Source organism: Aplysia californica, unplaced genomic scaffold (genome assembly GCF_000002075.1).
Source record: "Aplysia californica isolate F4 #8 unplaced genomic scaffold, AplCal3.0 scaffold00002, whole genome shotgun sequence".
In the NCBI taxonomy this organism is placed as follows: Eukaryota; Metazoa; Mollusca; class Gastropoda; order Aplysiida; family Aplysiidae; genus Aplysia; species Aplysia californica.
In genome coordinates, this window is record NW_004797272.1 from 4,189,352 (window position 1) to 4,215,897 (window position 26,546).

At 37.6% G+C, this 26,546-nt stretch overlaps 1 protein-coding gene across 3 annotated transcripts; it reads right to left on the reverse strand.

Moving 5' to 3' along the window:
• Positions 1-2,922: 2,922 nt before the first annotated feature.
• Positions 2,923-26,211, reverse strand: LOC101845888 (HEAT repeat-containing protein 4). 3 transcript variants are annotated; one of them, XM_005089041.3, is made up of 16 exons: positions 26,100-26,211; positions 23,996-25,076; positions 23,137-23,276; positions 22,295-22,333; positions 18,531-18,674; positions 17,757-17,974; positions 16,718-16,832; positions 15,015-15,142; positions 14,043-14,225; positions 13,118-13,312; positions 11,359-11,463; positions 10,444-10,627; positions 8,705-8,890; positions 7,834-8,023; positions 6,102-6,297; positions 2,923-5,145 (listed from the first exon to the last, which is right to left on the reverse strand). In XM_005089041.3, exons 2-16 carry the CDS (start codon positions 25,033-25,035, stop codon positions 3,871-3,873), a joined length of 4,338 nt encoding a protein of 1,445 aa, XP_005089098.1. In that variant the 5' UTR covers positions 25,036-25,076; positions 26,100-26,211; the 3' UTR covers positions 2,923-3,870. The 3 variants fall into 3 exon arrangements, with proteins under 3 accessions (XP_005089098.1, XP_005089099.1, XP_035829849.1); XM_005089042.3 differs by lacking the exon at positions 22,295-22,333; XM_035973956.1 differs by lacking the exon at positions 26,100-26,211 and having other exon boundaries at positions 23,996-25,758.
• Between the last annotated feature and the right edge of the window lie 335 nt (positions 26,212-26,546).

The following is a 26,546-nucleotide window of genomic DNA, read 5'->3' on the forward strand; positions in this document are numbered from 1 at the left end:
GGGGTTTATATGCCAAAAGTACATTTTTTGTTGCAAATTGTGATTAAAAGCTATCTTTGTCTTTTCCTGGGTTGTTGTACCCTACTTTGTTGGCTACAACCCAGGGAGATGTAAACCAGCCTACCTACTAAACTATCTTAATTGTGTGGAAGGGGATATAAAACATGTCCAATCATTTTTAAAGATGCTTCAAATGCTTGTCATCATGGGGTTTTCTGAAGAGCGACAAATAAAGGATTCTCAAAATTGCCTATGAAAAAAAATGGTAATTCATCATGTGAGTGGTTGTGTGCACTTTTATTAGATGATAAGAAAAAGTATACAGTTTGAATGTCCACTCTTTGCAGTGCCAACAATAATCTCATGGTGTGCATTTCTGTTATGAGATAGGTTTTTAAAATCCTAGTTGTTTAGTCTGTTGACTAGATTAAAGAGATCGCTATGTTGCTTACTATTAGTACTATGTGGTGTTCTACTCATGCTATAATATTATTATTATTTTAATCACTTCATCCATGAATATTTTTGGTGTCTTGGCATTGTCTATCAATTGTTTGCTGGAATGTTGTAACTTACTCACCTCAGGTTGGCCAAGCAGGGTCAAAACAGCCCATCATCTAATGATGTTAATTGTGTCAAAGATAGCGTAAATACGGGCATTGGTACTTTAAAACTCAACCAGTTCTTTTTTAAATATCAAGTTCCTTTTTTTCCCTTTTTTTTCTTACAAGTTTTCATTAAAGATGCCGGTATATATATATATATATATATATCTATATGGAGATGGGATTTTCGGGAGAGTGAGAAATAAGTAATTCTTAAAGTGGACAAGGGGAAGGCCATGTGGAACCTGGAGAAAAGTCACAGTAAATGATGCACAGAAAAGTGGGGAGACATGGAAAAACATCAAGAGGCTAGCCCGGGATAAGGAAAGGTGGAAAGTGTTTGTTTGTGGCCCTGATAGTGATGTGGGGGAGGGAGAGAAGCAGTGATGATGAAACTTGACAGAAGGAGATACTGACCATGAATGAGCCAACATAGCTCACTACTTTGTTTGTGAAAGGACGGTCTTTATGTGCAGTTTGTGAACCGGCCCGGTGACTTGGTCTGCTCCACTGGCTCTCAATACTCTTGTTATCCTGGCATTTTTAATTGTTAATGTGTATTCGTTTGTGTGTGTGAGAGAGAGAGAGAGAGTTATGCTTAAACCGAAGATGTTTAATCCGAAAACTGGTAAACCGAAAGAAAAGAAAATCTTCGATTTTTTTTCTTCTTTCATTTGAGCAACCTCTGTATACAGAATCCAGCTAAACCAAAGAAAATCCGGGGGGTCAGGTAGATTTCGGTTTAAGTAGACTCCACTATTTATCTATGTAATGTATTTCTAATGTATAATATACTTGCGTTTGTGTGTGTGTACGTGTTTGTGTGTGTGAGTGTGCATGTCCGCATATGCTTACACATATGTGAACGTGAACAACTAGAGATGGATTTTCCTCACTCTCTACTCTCTGTACAGTCGTTAAACTCGAGGTTTTACTGAGTATATTTTGTAAATATTGAATTTTAAGGTAAATGTTTCAAGATAAAAACAAAGACATGTGTCTGTTATTCATGCTGAGCTCATAAACAGAAACTTTGGGAAGATTAAAGAATTAAATGTAGGCCCCTATTGTCTGTGATTACCATATGGTTACTGTAAGTGGTTCTCTCCAAACATTTGTCAACTGGATGTGAATTTTTCAGACTGAAAAATATACAAAATGTGCCTGTTTAACTAAAAATCACTCTTTGTTTAGGTTGTGGTGTGTTTCTGTACAACCTCAAGGTATTTCTTAATAAATAAATCTATTTGTTTGACAATGGCTTCTCGTATTGATCGTATCTGGCATTTTATTTTCCTTTTAACAAATGACTATCAGTGTCACTGGTAATGAAGTCACATAAAATATTTGTTTCATGAATATGATTCTGTTGGTGAAAGCTTTGATATTCATTCTTGTTTATGAAAATTAAAAACCTGCTGACTTTGAGATGAATTGGGGATACAGTTTTTAAAGCTGCTCATTGAGCATCATTTTTGTCTTTCTTTTGCTGGTTTAAGAACTTTGCTGTTGTATAAATTATGAAAGTTGCATGATTTCGTAATGTTGATAATTTCTTCATAAATAAAACTGTTTGTTTGACTATGGCCCTAATATTTATCTTTTTTTGTTTGTTTATTGTTTGTTTTTTGTTTTTTACTATTATAAACGAATAAGTCTCAGTGGTTACTTAAGTCTGACAGCTGCATACCTTGAATTGGAAGAATTACTGCATGCCAAGTTACATAGATTCAGAGTGTTATGCTACAAAGATTTACTGTACAAAAATAGATCTGAAAAAGAATCAATAACCAGTGGCATAAGATTTGTATCACTATAAGTTATTGATTCTATCTGCTCTTATTATTTCAAGGAAAATTGAAAGAAGGTACGTGGGTAGTTGGTGGGTACTTTGGTATGGTTTGCTCCTTCTTTTCCATCAAACATCTATCGTCCTTTTATCTCTTCTTTGTTGTGTTTGTTACTCTCTTGTAACACATCTAATCTTCAGCATTTTTACGACCTAATTGTGTTGCAAGTGCCTTAAAACTCTTACTAAAACTTTTAAAAAGTGAATACAAGTAACCCCAGAAAGGCCCAGGGAAAGGAAGGAGGGAAAGTGGAGTGTAGAGGAGACTTTTTTTAACCTGGTTGAACAAGTAGAAGTTAAAACTAGGAAAAGTAGGACAACTAATGTGCTGTCAGAGAACAAAAACCTTCTGGCTTGAATATAATGTCCGTCATTTATATTCTCCCCCCCCCCCCTCATCCCCTCCCCTCCCAAGTGAGACAATTTTCACCCATTTTCATGACACAAATGGCAAAAGAGACAAAATCTGATTTGAAAATATTTTCACAGATATTTTATTTATTAATCATATGAAGCCTCACATTTCTTTAAAATCACAGCCATGGCGTGCCTGAAGTAAAGAGAAAGTAGCTTGGGAGACCGTACTCCATGTTATACACTCATGTACACACAGAAAACTATGAGAATGAGAGCTCAAGGATTCTCCTTCCCTCAGAGCAAAAGTACATCACAAGAAAACTGAGTACACATTTTTTGGCAGCAGTGGTTTTTATAATACTAAAATCTGGATTCCTGCTGTCAGATTACCCAACTGTTTTCATTGCATAGATTTTTACACTTCAATCCTTATATCATAATGCAAGTCTGAACCACTCATTGGCATTAATTATGTCGTTTCATATCAAAGTGATATCATCATTGCACACAAACAAACAACAGCTATAAATCAATGCAATAGTTCTCATCAACAAGTTACATTCTTTCCTTTTTTTGGACCAATTATGACGAAAATGGTATAAAAACAGAAGCACAAAAAACTATAGCATTTATTTTTAACAGATAGAGATTTGAAAATGTCTTACAACAAGAACATAAAAGATCCATTGAAGGAAAAAAACAAGTAATATAATTATTTTGAACATTACATTTAAAGGACATAAAACTAAATAACTCTTGCACAAGCTGTCCCAACAACTAAACTATTCGTCAAAGCCAAAAACATACTTTTTTTCATTAATCTATATTGTAGCCAAATTTCTTTTACATTTGAAATTCACGAAAAAATGACTGGGGGATTCATCATATTCACAGCCTTTCCTCGTATTAGTATTATACTTTTGTAACAAGGGCACAAAAATGAAAATACGCCTGAAGTACTTCACAGATCAGATATATTGAGTCAATGGTAACGATATGACTGTAGATTTAAGCTATCATGAATGAACAAGTGTTTCTGTTTGAATGTAAAGAGATTTTTCACTGTTCACCTTCGGGTTGGTTGATGGGCTGTGCTGTTTCGTCCTCCGAGTCGATCCCCCTCTCTGAATAATTATCATATTCTGATGCCTGAGCTGTGACACCTGCAGTGCTGATGTGAGAGGGAGCAATATCAACATCGTCATTTTCATCATAGGATGGGTACGATGTGGCATCAGTCGTGTAACCATCATGCGATAATGTGTCTGCATACGATTTCCATTCCGATTCTGCGAAGCCCTGTTGTTCGTGTTCTTTGTCTTCCTGAGATTTTGGTTCACCTTCGTCCCCAGCCTCACCTTGTTCTTCTCCATTTGTAGTCCCCTCTTCCTCAATCTGAGCTTCAGCGCCTTTGTTCTCTTCCCCACTCCCTTCCTCTACGCGGGGTGATTCTTCTGATTCTTCATTAATGCTCCTTCTCAGCAGCTTTTCAACTTCACTGTAATCAATGCTTGTGACAAGACCAGGCATAACCTTGGGTGTGGCGCTGATACTCGAGTCTGTAGAAGATCCTTTCGTGTTCAAACCCCTGTCAATTTTGATCAGATCATCAACCATATCAGCATACCTTGCATTTAGATCAGTGTAGATTGCATTCACTTCAGCGTTCACTTTCTCCCGTTCACGGAGACTGTCTCGGCTGATGACTGACCTCCGGTCTGAGAACTGAGCAACAGATAATCTCGATCCCTTCATATCTACAAATGAGCCGGTTGGAGACAGAAATCCCAAGCGACTTCCTTTCTGAGAGTTTAACGGCAAGCTGAGCCTGTGTTTACCCGAGGTTTGCTTGCTGCTCTCACCCTCCACACCTTCTGCACTTCCAGGTATGACACCGATATCAACGACATCTGCGGTCTCAGCAGCAGCATCATCACCACTCTGAGCAACAGCAGCATCTTCATCATCAGCAGCTTTTGTTATTGTGATCCTAGAAGGAACTTTGACCTCATCTTGACCTCCAGCACCAGCTGTATACTCCTCAGTTTCCATCTCTTCAGAAGCCCCTGTCGTTGGCCGAGATTTGACACTGACAGAGCCACTGGCTGATGCGATTTCCTCTTGGTTGAGAATTGCTTCCAACTCTCTGTCAGCCGTGGGCGTAAACACAGTGCCCTCTCTGCTCACAGGCTCTGGGGTGGTACTCTCTGACTCTCGCTTTGTCTTAGGCAGTGGCGTGGAAGTGCGGGGCTGCGGAGTTGATCCCAGACTATCTGTGCTCCTGGCTTGAGATCTGATCCGCTGTAAAATGACGGCTTTCTTTTCATTCAGAGCCTGTGAAAGATAGTGAAATCAATGCAGAGTGTCAAAATGGTAACTGGCAATTTAATCAAACATTTTTTTGTACTTCTTGTTCCTCTCTCTTTTTCCTCCCATCCTCTCTGTCAAACTTGTCTCCTAAGGTACTCTCTCACCCTCCTCCTTCCGTCCCCCCACCTCCCTCCCTCACTCACCCCCCCCCCCCTTTCCCCTCTCTCTCTCACTCTCTCTCTCTCTCTCTCTCTCTCTCTCTCTCTCTCTCTCTCTCTCTCTCTCTCTCATTTTACACCCAATGTGCTGCTCCAACGTATGTAATTGCCGAACCATATGTTAAAATATGTGGATGTATGGGCCAAAGGCCTTTCAAATCAATAAATCATTTTGAATCAATCCCTCTCATTTTATCCATTTCTGCGATACAAAATGTAGATAAATAAAGCAAGATCACTTTCACACTTTAAGTTTAACATATAATTTCATTAAAAAAGAAAATCTTAATGACACACACCAAGTCAGAAAATCCTCAGAAATCAGTCTTCACACCAAAGCCTCACCTAAAGAACAATTATTTCTGACAAGTGCATACTGTCAGAAGAAAGAAGATCGTGTCTAGAAAACCATAGTACCCTTTAGGTTCTTTAAGGTTTGAAAGAAGGCTACTTTTGTTTTAACACTCATATCATGAATAGAAGTAATAATAATAATAGTAAATAGCATTTGTATAATGCATATCCGTGCCCAACAGCAAACTCTATGTGCCTTACACTACATTATTTCCCCAGAAGACCACGGAACATTCAGAAACATTCTCAGCTTCCCGGGAAGCATACATTGCAAGCAGCTGATTAAGCACTCAAACACTAACAAACTGACAAGATCTTTCACTACCTTACGGTTGCGAGTCTGAGAGCCTAACCACTAGGCCACAGATGCCACAGAATCAGGACAGTATCAAAGGAATGATGACTCACCTCAATGTCTTTTTCTGTTTGGCAGACCATTCTCTCTAGTTGAGCTCTCTTGGTTTCATCATTCTCATTGACTATGATCTGTGAGGCGATGATGTTGCGAGTGCACAGCTTGCGCACCTCGGATTTAATCTGAGCGACCATGTCCATGTCTTCAGAGGTGCTCAGGCCAAACAGGCTCAGGGCTTCCACCATCTCTCTGGGAACAAAAGAGAAATAGGAATTGTTCCTGTGTCATGCAATACTTCTAGTTAACCCTATTCATACGTCATGTTTTACTATCGTATCCATACGATGTGGGGAACTCTGTGCCACCACTTTCTAATGAGGAAAGTTACTCGTTAATCCGATCCATGCGCTCTGCATAGCAGTCTCTCAAAATTAGTTTTTGAGAAAAACTGAAAGAATCACAGAGATCTTTGCACTAGAAGTATTCTAAAATGTGAAGAATACAACCCCGGGGGTACAAAATGACCCCGGGGCCTACAGATAGGGTTAAACATCATTGGTTGAAATAAGAACATGGACTGGCCTGGATATGGTAGAATGTGCAACAGCAGCTCGCGACCGTGAAAGGTGGAGGGTCATTACATGTCAACCTCTGAGTCAGAGATGAAACCTCCAGATATCCAGGAACCCAGGCAATATTGGTTGAAACTGAACCTCTTTCTTCTATCTCCTACTACAGCATTGTTATTTCAAAACTAGAACACGTGTTAAACACTGAGATTATAAAGTAAAAGAAAAAAGTGTAATTCACTTACACAAGACTTCAACCGTTACAACTTGTTTGGTATTTTTGTTGCTCCTCTTTTTGCTTTTGTTTAAGTCCTTTTTCAGTGTTGTTGTTGTCGTTGATGTTGTTGCTGTTGGTGTAGTTGTTGATGTTGTTGTTGATGCTGTTGATGTTGTTGTTGATGTTTTTGTTGTCACTGTTGTTGTTGTGGTTGTTGATGTTGTTGTTGCTGAGGCTGCTGTTGTTATTGCTGTTGTTGTTGAGTCTGCTTCTGTTGTTTCAGCTCCATACAGTTCTTGTTGCAGATGCTGACATTATTCTTGTTGTTACTATTGCTCTTGTATTTGCTTCTAAAGTTAGTATTGCAGCTGAAGTTCCTCCTCCTCCTCCTCCTTTGCTATTGTTCTCATATCAACATCTTAATGTTAGACTCCGCCATACACCATTTTGAGTGGGTGGTTGGCAGGTGCTCTGGTGTGGTTAGCTTCTTCTTTCCTATCAAACATCTATCGTCTTTATCTCCCCTCCTTCATTTTTGTGTTCGTTACTCTCTTATAACACCTTTAATCTTCGGCATTTATATGATCTTACGGTGTTGCAAGTGCTGTAAAACGCTTACTAAAACAAAACACACCATTTGGCAAAATGACACATGATGAATTCTTACACTGAGCAGTTGACGTGCTTTACAATTCTGTTTTGTTGGGTTTTTTTAATTACTAGTGCAACTATCAAACAAATCATTAGAATTACAAAATTCTACCTGAAATTTTTTGCCGTTTTGAGTTCCTAAGACCATGAGGTCAGAAACCAAATGTTCTATTTTCTCTATCAAAATCGTAAGAGTATTCAGAGTAATTATCAAGTTATTCAAAGAATTGCATTCAAAAAAGCTTGACAGGTAGTGAAACTCAAAATTTTTTAGTATCAAATTTCTCAAAACTAAGTGCTGAGCAGGTAGAACTTTGTAATTCTAGAGCAGCAAAATGGTCCTCTTACTCTCGCACAACTGGGCTTGATTCCACCAGCAGCCTGTCCTGTAGAGCCTCTATAACATCATCATCCTGGATGTCGAGTGCCACCAGCGAGTGGCAAGCCTCTGCCCTCACACCCGGACGCTCCTCATACCTCATGGCCCAAAGCAAACACTCCTTGATTTCAGAATTTTCAACGCCAATCTTACCAAGAGCTGGAAAAGAGGAAAATATCATTCAAGGACCCTTATCACTTATCAGTGTCTCAACATTTGAAGACTATAAGGTCGGAAAAGGTAAAAAAATAAACATTTCCAATAAAAAAAATGTATTGGATTTTGCTACGGGCCTTGGCTATCTGTCATAAAAAATGTCATGGAAAAAAAACCTGCAGCAATCTAAAGATACGGCCATTTATTAAAATAAAAGATGGTAAAAGGGAAGTAGGAAAATCTTCAAAGACAAAGTTTCTCTCTTCTCTGTTTTTTTAAAAGTCCCACAATTTTCAATTCAAAGAATGCCATTGAAATACAATAGCACTCATATTGATATAGAAAAATACAAAGAACATTCTACAAGCTCTGTTTTCCCACATTTCTCACAAGCCAACACATTCAAGAAGACTTCAAAAATAACCTCAGCAACAGGTACAAATAGGCGGTAACACCTATTTCTATTTAAAGTAACACATTACAGTCGGGCACTAACATAATGAAGACTTAAAAACTCAAATCACAAATAGCTCATACAATTTGCCATTCCCCAACAGATGTCTCTTGAATTTTTCGGTTAATCCGAATTATCGATGTATTGAACACATCCGTCAATCTCTGGTGTGTTTGACTTCTCCCTGCCCAACTGTGTTATCATTTTTCCTTTTCCCTTCAGTATTGTACCTTGTATAGCCAGAGCTTTAACTTTCCAAATGGGGTCAAAGGTGGCAAGGTGCACCAGTCTGTCGATGACCTGCTCCTCCTTTATTCCCAAGTTCCCACAGGTTATGCACACTTCAGACCGAATTGAGACGTACGAGTCAGCAAAACACTCCAGGAAAGCTGGCAACAGTTTTGCTGTCATAATACCTGTGAGACAAATGCAAGGCAGAAGCTATGGAATAAGAATAACTTGTTTTATTTCCTTCTACAACTTATCAGTATATCCTTATGTAATCAATAAATCTTACAACTTATCAATATACCCTTCTACAACTTATCAATATATCCTTCAACAACTAATCAATATACATTATTCTATAACTAATCAACATATATTCAACCTACAACTAATCAATATATATCCTTCTACTACTAATCAATATATCCTTCTACTACTAATCAATATATTCTATAACTAATCAATATATCCTTCTACTACTAATCAATATATCCTTCTCCAGCTAATCAATACAGTCCGTGCCGGCTATAAGCACGCCGGCTTAAAGCACGTTTCGGACTCAAGCACACTAAACGGCTCTTACCGAATTTTTGCTAAATAAATTACACGCCTTTAAGCACGGTAACTTCGGCTTCAAGCACACTTCATTACAAGACAGTAAATACTTTTATGATGACCCATCGAAGTTCGAACACAGTCTACACCGCAACAGTGGAGTGTGTTAAGAGAAATACAGAGAACCTAAGTGATAGAGACACACACTCACACGGGCGGAGAGGAAGGCAGAGAGTGAACACAGCCGCGCGCGTGGACATAGGATCTAGCCTGGGGCAAAGTTACGCACTGACTAAAAAATACAAAGAGAGTCAGGGAGACGAGAAAGGGAGGCTGGCTGCGATTTCACCTTTGACTCTCACTATCCGATAATCCTGATTGTGTATCACGTGCGAGGTGAGATGAAGGCGGTGGTATGAATAATGAACGTGGCACAGCGGGCAGTGGTATGCACAGACAGCGTGTAGGCCTACTAGCGTGCTGTATCGTGACTGGCCGTCTAAATTAAGTTTTCATTTCCCATTCGACCTCAAAACAAAAACAAACAAGCAAACAAAAACTACCAGGGCGAATAAAAATAACAGTGCACACTTTTGCTGGACCGCTATAGGCCTACTTACAAACAAAGGTAAATAGCACGGGAAATTTTCTACATGTCTACTTCGCACTCAAGCACGCTTCGGATTAAAGCATGCTTATGCTTTCTCCCGATGACCGTGCTTAAAGCCGGCGTGGACTGTATATCTTTCTACTACTAATCAATATATCCTAAAACTAATCAAAGTATCCTTTTAAAACTTATCAATATATCCTTCTACAACTAAGAGGCCTATATCTTTCTACAATTAAACAATATTTCCTTCAAAAACTAATCAGTATATCCTCAATAACTTATCAATAAATCCTTTTATAACTATTTAATGTATCCTTCTATAACTAATCAATATATCCTCCTACAACTAATCAATATAATTTTGAATGGAATTTTTACAGAAAAATAAAGGAAAATTAAAAATCTGCAATAAAAAAATGTATGAATCACATAAATCTTTTTTTTTAAAGGGATCACAAAATGACTTAAGCTGCTCATTGTCCTGGCCAGCAAGAACTGGGTGCAGTAAAAGTTGAAAGAACCCTATATTATGTCACAAAGGGGTTAATGAAACAAAACACAGAGCACACCCACCCAGTTGTCCAAGTTTGTTGATTGCATCCATCTTGGTCCTCTCTCCACCATGAAGGATCCTCTCCCTGATATCGTCATGCACATCACGCCCATGACTCGTTTTGCCCAGACACTGCCCAGCTGCCCTCCTTACCTCCACGTGCCAGTCATGCCACATCAGTTCTGACAGCTTTTGAGTTATGTCCTAACATTGAGAATAAATGAATAAATGAGGTGAGGTTAGTCAACATTCCACCACACGTTGTTTTGTTGTAGATTTTTTAACAAAGAACATGACAATGACAATCTTCATTCATCTCTGAGGGAGAAATTTGTCTTGATCATAATTTACATTCAATTGTACTATTTTTACTGTGCTAACAGACTGCTTGTTCTGTGCAGACTTTAAGGTCTGTTTTTCATCAGGTGAAAGAATAGCACATCAATATGATAACTGTCATATAGATCTAGTACTAGTAGTACTTTGAACAAAAGTAAGACAAAAGGCAACAATTATAGAAAGGAAGACCAGGAATGACAATGCATAAGTATAAGAGACTGGTAGTGCACACTGCATACCAACTAGATCAGTCTTACTATAAAAACCACATAAACCTTGGTTAGACTTATTGTGTATAATGGCTCTACTAAATTTCAAAGAGTATTAAAATAAGCATCTGTTCAGTATCATTCCTACTGACAATTGCTAGTTCACACTGATTCATAGCTATATCAAAAAGGTGTCAACCAATCAGACATTCTCGTTGTAACATAAAGTGATTACCCACACATTATAAAAGTGACAAATGCAGCTTGGAAACAGCAGTTAGGGTTCCACAAGTACAAAATCTTATCTTGGAATTTTATTAATCTTTTTACATCAAGAGTAGAGATTTGCAGAAAAGCAAAGAATGAGTTGTTAACACAAATGATTACCCTGTTGATGGAGCCAAACAGTGTGGGCAAGATTTTACAGGCAATGACGCGGTGTCTCCAGCTGCTGCTGTTCAGTTGCTCAGCCACCATGCAGTGAACCAAGGTCTGAGGATAAGAACAAGATCTGCAAGTAAAGCAAATTTTCGTATGAACTAAATTGAACTGTTTGTGGTGTGGGCCAATGGCCTTAAACACTGAATAAACTTACTAACTTACAACTTAACTGTTTGTGAATAGTATTCGATGATGTGTGATAATTATGCCACAAAAATGAAAGTTATCAGCATACAGATACAGACAAAAAACAATCACATGTGTCAAGACAAAGTGGAATCAGGTTCTGGTCAATTTTTGGGCAAGAGAAGTTATAAATACAATATTAAAGCTTGTTCATTTGTCTTGCTTTTGGTGGGGGAAAAAAAATCTATCTTGATTAGAACTCAAAATATTTGCAATTGAAGTAGGTGGGGGTCACCTGGTTTCAGAGGTGAAATTAGCGAGAAAATGGACGCCAAAGTTTGGTGACTTCCATTAACTGAGAGTCCTTGGAAACTGAATATTTACAATTTTTGTTCCATTAACCAACATTTTAAAGTAAAATACACACACACACCCACACACATACACACACACACAAATATGTTTTTGAATGGATATAAAAGGTATTGAGCCAAAATAAAAAATCAATAAAATTTACTAAACCGGTAGAAAAATGCCTGTTTCTTCGGTTTCATTGTTTTGAGAAGCACCTGATTTTACCACGATGCCTCACATGATGTATAATACACACATTTCTGCAATCTGCACTATTTTCAACCATAAAAGCCGACTTTTCCTACTATGCATAATCATAAAGACATAGTAAACTAACTGCTGTATTCCAGCACATGTAGGCCTATATCCAACACTCGCCCAAATTAGTTTTATCCCATCGTAGGTCCATCAACAGTAATCAAACAAAGAGAGAAGTAACAAAAGCACACAAGCAAAGTAGCATAAAGAAAGGATGCTCAACACAAAACAAACAACACCTTATAGAAGGGGGAATGCAACAAAAAAGCAAACAGTATACATAGCAAAAAAATATCTTCATAGGGAGTAAAACGGACGAAATATTTTGTCCATTCAGCATGATAGGAAATGTTTCTCCTTCTAAGGTAAAAACAAACAAAAAAAACCCACTTGCCATGTAGATTTCACTTCTTTTTGTCTAGTCACAAAAGGCTAGGTCAGCATCAAAGATAGTGAATAACAAGATGGGCCACTCAGCCAAAAAAGTGTCTGCAGGAAGTATGCTCTTTGCTTCAGATGGCGCTGCAGTCTGTTTTGAAGCTCTCTTTCGTTTTTCCAGAAGAAGAATAGGAATAACACGTCCTTGCGTGCGCAGATCGACTGCTGTTCATCAGCAGTTCGGGTACGTTCAGTGCGGAGTTCTAGGGTTTTTTATTTTAATGACCTCTCGCCTTTCATTCTAAAGTCAAATTAAACGAAGAAAACCATCACCCTTTTCTCCGGAAGAGGTTTTTTGTCAGCGTAACCATTTTAAAAACGTTTTCTTCCGTAATTTATCCCAAAACTTGCTAGTTTCACTTTCATTTTTTTAAACTCAAGTAGGGTAACTCTGTTCGCAAAAGTGCGCTTTTGTGAAGAGGGCGCCACCAAATTTTGAGGACACTTTTTTAATTGGCTCAAAGAGAGAAGTGGCCCATCTTGTTATGTACTATCATTGGTCAGCATACACCAATCAAAAACTACTCACACTGCTGTTGCTAATCTTAGCCAACAAGTGAATGCCCTGCTCTAACTTGACTGCCACTTCAGTGCTCAGAATCTGTTTGATGATCTCGGCCACCACATCAGAATCGCTCTCGCCAAACTGTGCCAGGCACTGGGCAGCTGCCCACCGGTCAACAGAGCTGCTGCCCATTAACATGTGCCGAAGCTGCTCTTTTGCCTGAGGTAGGAAACAGATCTGGTTAGGAAATATTTTGTCATTCTATTTAACAAAGGCTTGATGCCAAGATGTAATCTAGATAGTAACCCTAATGAATGCAGAGGAACATTACAAACATCTCTACTTCTACACAAAGCTTTTAACAATGGATTACAACAAAACAGCGAACTGATTTAATGTCATAGTTCGTTGTCCTCATACGCTTATCATATTAGAAAACTAGAAGGCTTCCTCTTTCATTTTCATGAGAAGTGAACTGTTTTATGGCTCATTCCATTGTACTATTTTATTTAGAGAAAAAGACTAAGCAACTGAAATGTTGAGAGAACTCCGATTATAACAGGAACTGTCAATAAAAGTCATGGGTAGAAAGACTTTGGATGGGGACCACTGGAGTGAGTCCATAAGTAAGACACAATAGTGACAGCTCAAACAAGGCATTGCACTTTGGCAACCAGCCATGGAATAGGAGTATTTTGAATTCACAAAGCTGTGGTTTGTAATCTATGATACTGAACACTTTTCAAGCATGGGTGCACAAGTTGTAAAACAAACCTAATTAATGATAAGCAAAGTACTGGTACCCCTTTCCTTCTTTCTTACATCAGAAAAAAAGGATAGTTTTAAAAGGGATCTGTTGATAATATTATTATCCATTACTGGATCAATAGATTAAATGATAAAATCATCACCAAAAGCATGCAGCGGGCAGAAAAGCAATATGCACAACCTTTTCTGAAGGCCTGTCCAGGGAGTACAGTGTGATGGCAGCAGCTTTCTTCACTTGGTCATGACTGTCATCTAAGAGGCACTCAAGAGCAACAAAGATTTTCTCTGGCAACTCTTTCACTGGGTCATATTCTGAAGATTCCAGCATCACAGTCATATCTGGTGGGGGCTTATATTCTGAAGCCTGTTGAAAGCAAAAATCATAACAAGAACAGATATCAGTTCCACTAAAAGGGGTCGAAAAAGGACATCCCACGCTGACCTTTGAATGAGGTTTATGCATTCTTAAAATACCACAAAAATAGAAAAGTAAAAAAATACAAGCTGCTGATAAGAAGCCACAAATGATGCAGTGTTCTTGCATATAAAAATACAATCTCAACTATGACTGAACTTAAAAATCCATCACATATGCATGAAGTGTTTCTTTATCAAAATAAGCAGAACCGAAAGCACCTGTATCTTAGCATAAAATTTGTGAGTGTGCAGCCGGTGGACAAACTAAAAAACTATAAATCCGATAAACTGATGAATACTAATTTGACAGGGTTGCCAGTTTTGCCGTATGCTGACAAAGCACTTTTTTAAAAATTCAAAGCAGTTTCGAGGTAAAAAGGAGTTTTGTCAAAATAGCCTTTCAAAGAAGACGTTCTTCCAAAATTTCAATTCTAATTTATTAAAATACTAGTCATAGTTTCACTTTGATTTTTTTTCACACAAGTAGGGTAACTGATCAGGCTAACGATTTAGAAAATTGAAAAAAAGTGGCCCCAAAACGAAAAAAGGCTTTTTGTCAGCTTAGGGCAGAGCCTAGCTGACTTGGCACAACAATTTAGTGACTTCATAGATATAAGGGAAAAGAAAGCATGAGCACAATGTTCTGAAAATGCACTTATGTAGTCACTGATCAAATAGTTCATTATTATATTATAATAATAGGGAGCGAGAGAAAATAACAAAAGAAATAGCAAACCTTAGCCACTGTACCAATAGCTTTCAGCCTAACATGGGGCTGAATATCTGCCATGTCTCTGATCAAGTCATCGGGTGTACTGTCAGCAAACTGTCCACTCAGGAACCATTTACTTCTCCAGTCATGAACTGGAAAATATTAACAATAATGATTTACATATCAGTGATAATAAATAGCATTTATACAGCACATATCCTCACTCAACAGCAAGCTCTAAGCGCTTTACACTACATTACTACTGTCTCACCCTTCGTTTCAGGATGTGGAAAGTACATTAAGTTTCTGCTATGGTACTTCAGCTTAGATCAATTCATTGACCTGACACTATAAGAAATAATAGCTATAGAAGCAAACAAATCCACAGAAAATAGATATAGAAATCATAAAGAGAAAATGAAAGTGAATTGGACACATCTTGACGAAACTGAAAAGAAAAATATCATTCATCATGCCTTAAGACGGAATCCAATGAGAAAGAGAAAGAGAAGAAGGCCTAAAAGTACTTGGAGGAGGGACCTAGATTAGGACCTAATTAAGGAAATGACATACAGCTTGACAGATAGATAGCCAAGGACAGAAGCAGATGGAGAGCTCTTTATAGGGGCTTGTACTCCAGCACAGGATGAGAAAGGCAGATGATGATGCTGATTCTTAAATTTAATAGTTTTCTTGACTAGAGCTGAAAACTTAACTCACTTAAAATGCAAAAAATAAAAGTCTGCTCATTCATAGGCTTTTTGTATACATACAGTCTACAGCAGGGAGTATCTCTTTCTCTTGCAGTAACCAGCTTTAAGTCAAAGAGCAGCAAACTGATAACTGTGGATTCTTTGGCGTACAGCAAACTAACAATCCATTCTTGACCACTTTTCCTACCATGATGCAGGAGGCTTCTTTATCTATCTGTTTATTACACACTGCTTCATCAAGGGTTGTTCAGTATTTATAGACCTACTGATGTGAAACTCCTAAGTCTTGAGCAATGATTAATGACTACCAATTTCACAAAAGCAAATCTTGTCCTATTTTCAACTACTAAGGTGTCTTTAAAGGATGCAACAAACACATGCCATGAAACCTTCAAGTTTTTCTCCCTTATAATAGAAAGCTACGAGCTAGATTTAATTTTTACAAAGATTAAGGTGGACGCCCCCCCCCCCCCCCCCAAAAAAAAAGAAATAGAATAAAAACAACCCAGTTTATTAATCTACCAGAAGTGCATACATCCTTAACACTTTCCACCCACGCAGCACGCTGAGCGTGCAGCACTTATCCCCTTTGACCAGGATACACGCTATATCACACCATCGCCGATTGGCGTCCCCTGGGGGCAAAGTGTTAATCCAACAAGATGTCTTGGCAAGGAAGGCAAGATATGTACTAAGAAATCAACCTCTATGGAGAATCAAACAGGTATTCCTATGAAATCAACATTTGATTGCAAATCCATACTTTCTGTGCCGCTGGTTAGTGGGTGCTGTGATGTGGTTTTTTTTCCTATCAAACATCTATTGTCCTTATCTCTCCTCCTTTTATGTGTTTGTTACTCTTGTATCACTTCTAATCTTCGGCACTTATATGACCTTATTGTGTTGCAAGTGCCACAAAACTCTTACTAAAACATACCTTTAGTCTAGGTTATGTTAAAAGCTTTCCACTTTCACAGTTACCACTTCTATGTAAAGTTATTTGATCATTCTTACCAATTGTGACCAATGCATGGTTTTGTTTCACTCTTCTCCTCTGTTTAGGATCCACTGCCTTCATCATTCCAGTATCAAAGCCATCACTGTTTGCATTCACAGTGCCTTCAGTTTCCTGCTCAAGAGGAAAAAGTAAAGAGGATATACAGTCAAAACTGGTAGCCATTGTCGAAGAGAAAAACAGCTGTTTTAGACAGGTGGGCATCATACACAGTGTCATTATGAAGTTTAAAAAAAACCCAGGGGTTTGGGGGAGGGGGGGGATGAGAAGTGGCCATTAGTACAGGTGAGTGTCATATACAGGTGGCTATTGGAGCAGGTTCAACTGCATCTAACTTTATCTGGGTCTTTGCTACAATCTTCTAAAAGTGTTAACAACTGTGATGAGCTTTATTTGAATGCTCAACAATATAACATATAATTTTTAACAGGTCAAAAAGAATAACGACTGCCAGCATTCTTAGTAACATAGTAATAATAATGACAGAATTGAAATAAGAGTTCCTGTGTTATCATCTGCAACAATGAAAAATAAAATTCGGAACTCACAATACGGCTTCCAAACAATTATATCATTCCCATAAATTTGCAAACTCAGGAAAACCATCATGCAGGAGCTCAATATGGCATAAGAAAAAAATAAGTCATCATATTCCTCGATGCGTTGGCATGCTATTTTCTACTTAACTGTGATACAAGCCTTCCTGTATAAATACATTGTTGATGAAAGAACACTTAAAATTTCTTTACATCACTCTTGTTAGATTCTCTTCAGGACATAATGAGTTGATGGTTTCAAATAAGTATTGAAGTTTCATCTTTTTAAAACATAAACTTGAAAGTGAATTTCCATCAACTCAAAATCCATGAAGAGAACTTACTTTTTTACTGTCATCCCCTTATCAAAATAGGAATGACACCAATCAAAATAGGAATGATACCACAAATGTTATCTCAGGGCTATAACATCAGAGTCAATACAGAAACTATGAACACTGCTACCTTTCTCAAAGAATGTAATTACTAGACTAAATCTTACATCAATAAGTTCAGGCAGAGCCACCCATCTCTTTTGTCCCTTTTCTGGAATATGCTGGGAGCTTGCTGCTTTTTCAGCTGATTTCTTTTCATTCTCAAGTGTGTACCAAGTCTCTGGCCTTTGAGGCAGCTCCCTTTGAACTTGCTTCTTGTACTTATTATCCGTATCCATGGTGATCTCATTTGGATCACCTCCAGCTTTATACACTTGCTTAGAACCTGAAAAAAACAACTTTCCGTAAGTCGTTACATAATCACTTTATATCTGTATATTGCCAAAGAATCTTCCAGAAAACTTAACCACATATGTTGATCCGACTCATTTGATATCCAAATATAAAGAACAGAATGTGATGCTTGAGTCACCAAACTAGTGAAACTGGGGAAGCAACAAATATAACCGTAGACACACAATGTCTACATTTCAGACTAAGAAGATGAATAAAATGTGGATATCTGGCAATCACAACCCATTTATCTAAAAAAAATTAAGACTTCAAAGCTGTAATTAATAGTAAGTTTCTTCTACCACTCTAAACTCAACAGTAGTAATATGTAACAAAAAATATCTTCCTCTTACAACTTTACTTTCACTAAGGCAAAGCCGAACAGAATCAGTTGGTATTCATTAATCCAACTTCCCCTTCTGCTTTTGCCATAGACTAAAGCTTTCAGTACTTCAACATATAAATTTGTAAATACTGATACATTATAAAAAAGAGCATTACTCATATCAGGATAAATTACCACTATAGAGAAGAAGGACTGAAGATACCTGTGAGCCATTCTTGTTCAAAAGCATTGCCAGTGTTGTAAATCTTGTTGCCAACACGAGGACTCAAGACATCCTTTAGCGTCATGGGTGGTGTTTCAGTATAACCTCTGACAGAAATGTTGTGTGCTGTTGCATTAATGGCCCCTGAAGATATAGTACAGCCAATTTTGAACGTGGTGACGAGACTTTTAACTCAGTTGAATATTGCACATAACATGTAATTAGTACTCAGTTCATGAAATGAGGAGAATAAGCGACTTGGTTTGCAATTCAATGGCGCAGGGGATTAAAGGTGAAGGTTAACGGGAAAAAAGTCTTTTATTTCTCTATTCCATAGTGCTGACTTCACACTTATCCTTATCATATACAGAGGCATACTATTTAAATAACATTGAGTTTTTTCAATGCACTAGCTAGTTTTCTTTCATTATGTTATGTGATGAACTTGTCCTTAATTTGAAATGGTGGTACAAAATTACTGTTTCAAGTTGCAAATTAAAAGAAAAAAAAAGCAGCAAGATGATTACAAACATTTACAAGCACAAGCAAGAACAGAAAACAGGACTAAAATAAAGGGGGGAAAAAAGAAATATACCTCAGCTGCAAGATATCAAAGTAAGTATGAAAGCCATTGTTATGGTCTCAGGTGAGATAACCTCAGCAATTTTCAAGTTAAGTTTTAGTTTATTGTGCACCTAAAGAATAAGAAAAAGGATCCTGGCCGGGACCACTATGTGACTAGGTAGTGGGAAGTGCGTATATGTGTGTTTGTGTGTGTGTGTGTGTGTGTGTGTGTGTGTGTGTGTGTGTGTGTGTGTGTGCGAGTGTATGTATGCATGTGTGTGTATGTGTGCGTATGAGTATGTGTGCGTATGTGTGTGTGTATGCATGTGTGTATGTATGAGTGTGTGTATCAGTATATAAATGCGTGTGAGTGTGTGTATGTGTGAGTGTGTGTATGTATATGAGTGTGTATGAGTGTGTGTGAGTGTGAGCGTGTGAGTGTGTGTGTGTGTGTGTGTGTGTGTGTGTGTGTGTGTGTGTGTGTGTGTGTGTGTGTGTGTGTGTGTGTGTGTGTGTGTGTGCATATGGGAAAGAGAGCGGGTAAATTTGAGCTTAGACAAGTTTGCAGTCACAAGAGGTGAGAGAGAGAATAGAGGGGGGGGGGGGGGTGGTCGAGAGAGGGAGAGAGGGAGAACAAAGGTAGAAAGGAAAGGGGAGAGAGAGAGAAAAAGAGAGGGAGAGAGAGAGAGAGAGAGAGAGAGAGAGAGAGGGAGAGAGGGAGAGAGAGAGAGAGAGAGAGAGAGAGAGAGAGAGAGAGAGAGAGAGAGAGGGGGAGAGAGGGAGAGAGAGAGAGAGAGAGAGAGAGAGAGAGAGAGAGAGAGAGAGAGACTTTATGTCTATCCATGTATTCTGCTATTGATGTCAAAGTGTGTAGGGGCATGTAATCTTTGCTGAGAATAACATTGCATACTCTCGTAATTAACAACTCTATTATTATTGTTATTTTGATTATTATATTTATACCTATAATCATGAGTATAATTCTAATCATTTTGATAATTGAAGTTACAATTATAGTCATAATTATATTTATAATCATAATTATATTATTATTACTTTTACTATCATTATCATTATTATTAGTATTATTATTATTATTATTATTATTATTATTATTATTATTATTATTATTATTATTATTATTATTATTACTCTTTATCTAGATGCTGGAGCTAAATTTTCACTCAAGCAGTTATTCTTTATGTTAATCTTGCTACTTTTGCTGTTTTTGATGATAAAGATGATGTTGCTAATGCAAATGCTACCGTTTCTGTTGCCTCTACTAATGATGATGATGATGATGATGATGATGATGATGATGATGATGATGATGATGATGATGATGATGATGACAGTTGCTCCCGAGGAAGCTCACAAGGCGAAAAGTTGAGCAGCGTCTATTAAACAAATTTTAAACATTTTATATTGTTAGGCTATTTTGTCTGAAATTCAAACAAGACTCTTCCCTCCTACTCTGCTTTCCAAACAATGATGATGATGATGATGATGATGATGATGATGATGATGATGATGATGATGATGGTTTAACTTCCTGTAGAAGCTCTTTAAGGTCAAACGTTGAGCTTATTTTACAGTCAGATAAGTAATATTAAAATACTCAAGTCTCCTTAAATTTTTAAAAATTATTACCATGCTCACAAAAATGATGACGATGATGAAGATGGTGAGGGTGAAACTTTATGATAAAGATGACAATGGTGATGATGATGCTCAAAGAATGTGAAGAGGGGAAAATAGCTAAAAGAAAAAACAAAAGGCAAACATTACATAGCAAGCAGGTAATAGAATCTGATAAACCACAGAAAAGAAGGCTGGCATCATGAACTACATTGCAACATTCTGATAAAATTGGAAATAATTTGCTCTTCAAGTTAGGTTACATATTTTAGAAGAAGTGGGGACATTATGGAAACAGCTAGAAAAAGGGTGCTAAGGATAGGCTTCGCTGGAGTAATGTTGTTGATGGCCTGTGCTCCACTGGGAGTTAAAAAGGGCAAGAGAGAGAGATTTTAGAAGAGAGGAAAGTTTGTCTTATTTGCACAATTCCAGTATAATTTTATACCCTACCACTGGAGATGTTTATTAAAAAACCAGCTTATCGTTTCACGAACACATGACTAAACACACATTAATAATGATCGTTCATCCACCATAAACTAATGATGACCTTAAACAACCAAGAGCAAAAAGAAGCTATAAACTTTGCTAGCTATCGCAGGGAGCGAGCATGGTTAAGAGAGAAAAGTAAACAAAATAATAACAAGCAGCTTGTAGGTGGGGGGGCCCCATAGTTTTGGTATGGGGGAGCAAAGAATATACATTCCGTGAAACTGCGTGGCACAAGAGGCGACTAAACTTGCATAAGTCTGGTCGCCCGAAAAGTGCCAGTTAGCAGAGGGCCAACTACCCGACCAAGTAAAAACAGTCAGTTACAGAAACACGGCTTGTTATTTTTCGATCTTGGGAGACAGAGGAGCTTCTGCATCAGCAGGAACAATGAAGGACAGCAGACAAAGCTGAAAGGACTCTCTTGATCCGAAACCTTCTCTGTCGAAAAATTCTCTCCAGGCTGCGTGGTGGAATGTTTGCACCTTGTGTGAAGCAGGAAAGAGTTTTTAAGTAGTACAGGAGATGAAGAGCTACAAGTTGCACATACTAGGAGTCAGCAAAACACACTGGATACAGAAAAATCTTTTTTTTTAATGCAAGAGGGAATGAGGGAAGTAATCATTTGTACAGGTGACTGTCTTCGACAGGAGGACATTAGAGCAGGTTTGACTGTATATTTGGGACCAAATCTGCCACTGGCTGCAGCAACGACTAAATAAGATTTACTGCTTATAAAGCAGTAACATGCAAATGTCTGGCAAAAGGAATTTTATTGATTAAAAAAAGAATGGCAGTACAAGCAATGCAAATTAAGTGGGGGCACCCTTAATATCCAGGAGGAAAACAAAATTCATCACCAATGTCCATCACCATTTCTATGTACAACTAAAGGTTCTTTAAACTAAAAAGGAACAGAATAAAATCCATTCAAATCATATGAAGCAAGAAAGAGATGTTCAAAATAAAAATTATACAAGAGAAATGAAATTACAAGTACGGTTTTAAAACTAGCCTCAACTACACAAAAAAGAACTGAAAATACTACAGATGTGTCAACATTAATTAATTACGAGATTCTTCTCCAGTTTCTGTGGTCATTCTTGGGCTGGCTGTAGATGGGGAATTTAAAACACATCATAAAGTAGTACTATCAGCCACACCTATCCCAAAAGAATAAATTATGAAGACAAAATGAAAAGAAATAGTTTCCAACTCTTTACTTTTAAATATTTCTCAGGTAACAGTAATAGGGGAGTTAAAAACATATACTTAGAAGCATGCTTTTCATTTATAATACTACTCATATATTGAGATACTTTCCTGTGGCACACATTAACTCTATATAAGCCTCAATTGTGTAACTCATCTTCATCTTTGGTATAAACTTTAATCTGATAGGGCCTCTAAAATTATAATTTTAAGTAGATATTTTATCAGTGAAAGCAAATATTCTCAGTCTACTTAGAGTAAGATTGTTAATTAAAAGTGACAATTTTTAAGGAAAGGATTGGACAACTGTGGTCACAGTTATTCTGTTATCTCACTTGCTGTATAAACATCACAAATCAAAGAAAATATATGATCATCTATAGCAGTTCTCTGAATGAGGATGAATATGCAATGGACGTTAATGGAACAATAGATTTCTAACAATTTGTGAATAAATTCTAAGAAAAAAGCTAACTTTCATTCTTTTTTTCAGTTTATCCACTCTTCATTCAGTGTAATCAACACGAAGGCATAGTAATCAGTTATGTACATTAATGTGCAGACACAACTGGCATTTGGTTTTCATTTTTTAATATATTTTTCAGCTCATGTTGTTTTAAACAGACACAAAGAAATTAATGAGAAAAACCTTAGAATATCTGGGGCCCACATGTCAAATGACTTAGGAATACAAAAGGCATACCAGCTTCTTCTTTCTCTTCGCTTCTCTTCTTTTTCCTGATACCAGCTGGTTGTCGATAAAATGGAGCTTTGTTGTCATCAGAGTAGGGGTCAATAGCTTCTGCCAGGGATGGTCTGACATTGTAAACTCTCTCCAGCACACTTTAGAGACAACAAAAGACACAATTTGATGCAAAATAAACTGCAAGTATAAAGCAAGATTTTTCAGTCTGCTCTGACAGAGTATTGGGGAAAATACGTTTGAATCATAAGAAGGAGCTCAGCTTAAGCAGATGTGACAATTGGGAAATATGTAGTTGAATGTCTTCTCACTTCTACCTTCTCTAGCAGGGTTGTCAGGCTTGATGTTAAGTCATAGATGCATGCATCCAATGGTGCAACTTGTACTTTGGTAAAAACTAATAGTGTGTACTACTTTTAGCACAGCATTTGCAGATTATAAGAGGAGCTGTTTCCTTTCTTAGTTTTAACCACTTTCACTTAACTTTTCAAACAGTCCTCACTTTACAAAAGAATGCCTATAAAGACATAATGAAATGAAAATTGGATTTATCGAAAAGATAAGAAAATACAGTTTCAACTTTACTCAAATCACTACTCCTGATCTTATCAAGAGAAGAAAGAACAACCTGCTTGAGATAATACATAAATCTTTAAATACCAAAACAATCCACAAAGAAAAATATCTAACATGAAAAGCTAAAATGGGACAACCTTCCCATTAAGAAATATGGGCCTACATTTATAGATTCAAATTTCTAAAACAATAACATTTATTTCTTCAACATTTAGAGTAATGCATTTTTTCTTCAAGACTCAAACTTCTTCAAAGAAAACAATATTTTTCTATGGACACTTACGATGCTTCCTTCTTTTTCCATTTGCTTTTTGGTTTCTGTTCCTTTGCCTTTTCATCCTCTTCCCCATCACTAGCTTGCTCTCTCACTAGGTCTGTGTGTGTTGGTGGTCCGTACCAGGATTCAAGTACATGTGCCAACTTTTCTTTTTGTCCATCTGCTGGCAGCTTCTCATGAACTATCCAATTGGCAGTCAGTTTACTAAGTCTGGACATGAGGTGATCATCCCAATCATTTTTTGGGATTTGAGACAACTCACTCGTGTCACGTGTGCCAATGGATGCACCACTAGCCCTTGATTTTATTTCATCAGTAACTCTAAATGACACTGCAGTACCTAATCTGCTCACAGTGTCATCTTGCTTGATGGTCTTATCTGCTTTTACTGTTTCTCCTTGTTTACTGCCCAATGTAACTTTGGATAGTTTAGACTCTCTTGACTCAGGAATTGGCTTTAATTTGGGACGTTGGGCAGCCTGTTCCTGAGAACTTACTTCTGTCATGAAGAAAGAAGAAGGCGATGTACTACCATCAAAACTATCTCTTGAAATATCTTTTTGTTTTGAAGAAAGTGCTTCCTTATGGAGTTGGAGAGCTTTTTCCTTCACTTGTTTCCTTAAAGGAGTCAGGGGGGCAGGTTTGGCAATCTTTTTCAAATAACACGGCATGTGCCGAGCATCAACGCCTCTTTTATTATGCCTACCCATAACACTGCTTGATCTGCGAGGTGGTGGAAGAAGTTCGCCTGGCTCAAAAACACCACTGAAGTATTTTGTATCATATGGCATCATATGCAAGCAACGATCCTCCACAACATCTTGGCTAAATGACAGACCGCTGCTCACCATCTGAACATATCTTTCACTTGCTGGATTTACATCCTGGGAGACAATGGTCATTGGAAGTATACTTGGGGTTGATCTCTGGTTCAACATCACCTTCACTTTAGAATCCTCAGCCCCTATCTGTGGCACCTGGACTCCAGCAGCACATGGGAAGAGCATGGTGCGCTCCGACAAAGTTGAGTTGAGCTTAGATGCCATAATTGCAAATTTTTCAATGACACGTCTAGCTCAACTCCAAACTGAAATAAACAATATTTGACAGATTGATAGTGAGCAAGAACAAGAAGAATAAACCTTTAAGACTAACTGTTGCACTAAAACACACATCAGCTATGAAAGTGGTGGGTTCAATATTTCCTGATCACTAATTTCAGTTTCAATGATCTTTAAAACACAGCTCCTGTTTCTTCAACTACAAGATAGTGGTGGAGGAATTGGGGAGGGGGGGGGGGGTAAATCTTTTACCCAAGTGTTGGTCATAGATCAGATTTCCACATTTTGTGAAAGGCACCAGGAACGACAAAACTCCCTATGCCACCCAGCTGACTTACACAGGGGCTAATATTTAACTACGGAAAGCCCAGGCTTGGAGCATCACAAAGTGTGAGAAGGGATCGAATCCCTGCAATATATGCCAGCGCGACAAAAACAACAAGTTAGATATGCTGCAGGGTGTCATCCGTCAGCCCATCAAATTTGTGCATTCAAAGAAATAGTACTAAGTTCATCTTATAATAAAGAACAACAATGATATATTGTATCGCATCTTCCTCTGTAAAGCAAGAATAAAGCATTATATTTGTTTGACAGACGCCGAGCAAGAAACAAAGTTATTGGCTGTTAAGAAATTACTTTAATTATAGACCAGTTGGAGCCTTGTGTGCATACTAATTATAACCACATTATAATTATAATGTTAGTTAATACATCTCATTCCCGCTGTGAATTCAAAGGAAAAAAGGGCTGACTAGTACAGCAGTTCAAATACATGCATCAATTTCAATATAGATCTACTTTGATACTGACATGCTTTTCTTTCTTTTAAAAATTAGTCAGAACAAAAAGTATGTTAGACCCACAAAACAGAAACTACATCCGAATTACACATATAGAGATCTAGATCTAGATATCTAGATCTAGATTCATATTTTTTAATTTTAAACACACAAATAAACAACTTCTGTTTATGTTCAGATCAAGCTATTTTAGTAAAAGTTCGACGTTACTCTCAAGTCAATATGTGCCATTAGCACCATACATACTTGAATAAAATTATCTTTCTGATAAGATAGTAATAGGTGTTGCCCTGTTATGCGCTTTCGATCTGCATCAAGATTCTCAGTACGAGATGGCTTTTACTGGCGGCCATGTTGACGCTCCTGTTGCTATGAATTTGTTTTGTGCTCCAGCACGCAAGAGTTCAAATACAAAAGAAGTGTTTCGTGTTTTATTATTTTAATTCTCGGATAACATGAATCATGAAGCCAGTATCGGCGCCAAAGGGGTAATATTCCCACGTAGCAAGAATATTTTTGAGTCCTGGAAAACTCCTGTTTGACATCAAATTCCATATAATTTTTTTAAGGATGTAAAAACATCTTAGGTTTATGATGCTAAGCTTGTTCTTTTTTCCGTCTTTTTTTTCTTCGTTTTGTTTGCTTCTTTGGTTGTTTTTTTTTAGGACTGGTGTGAGTGTGTGTCGGGGGGGG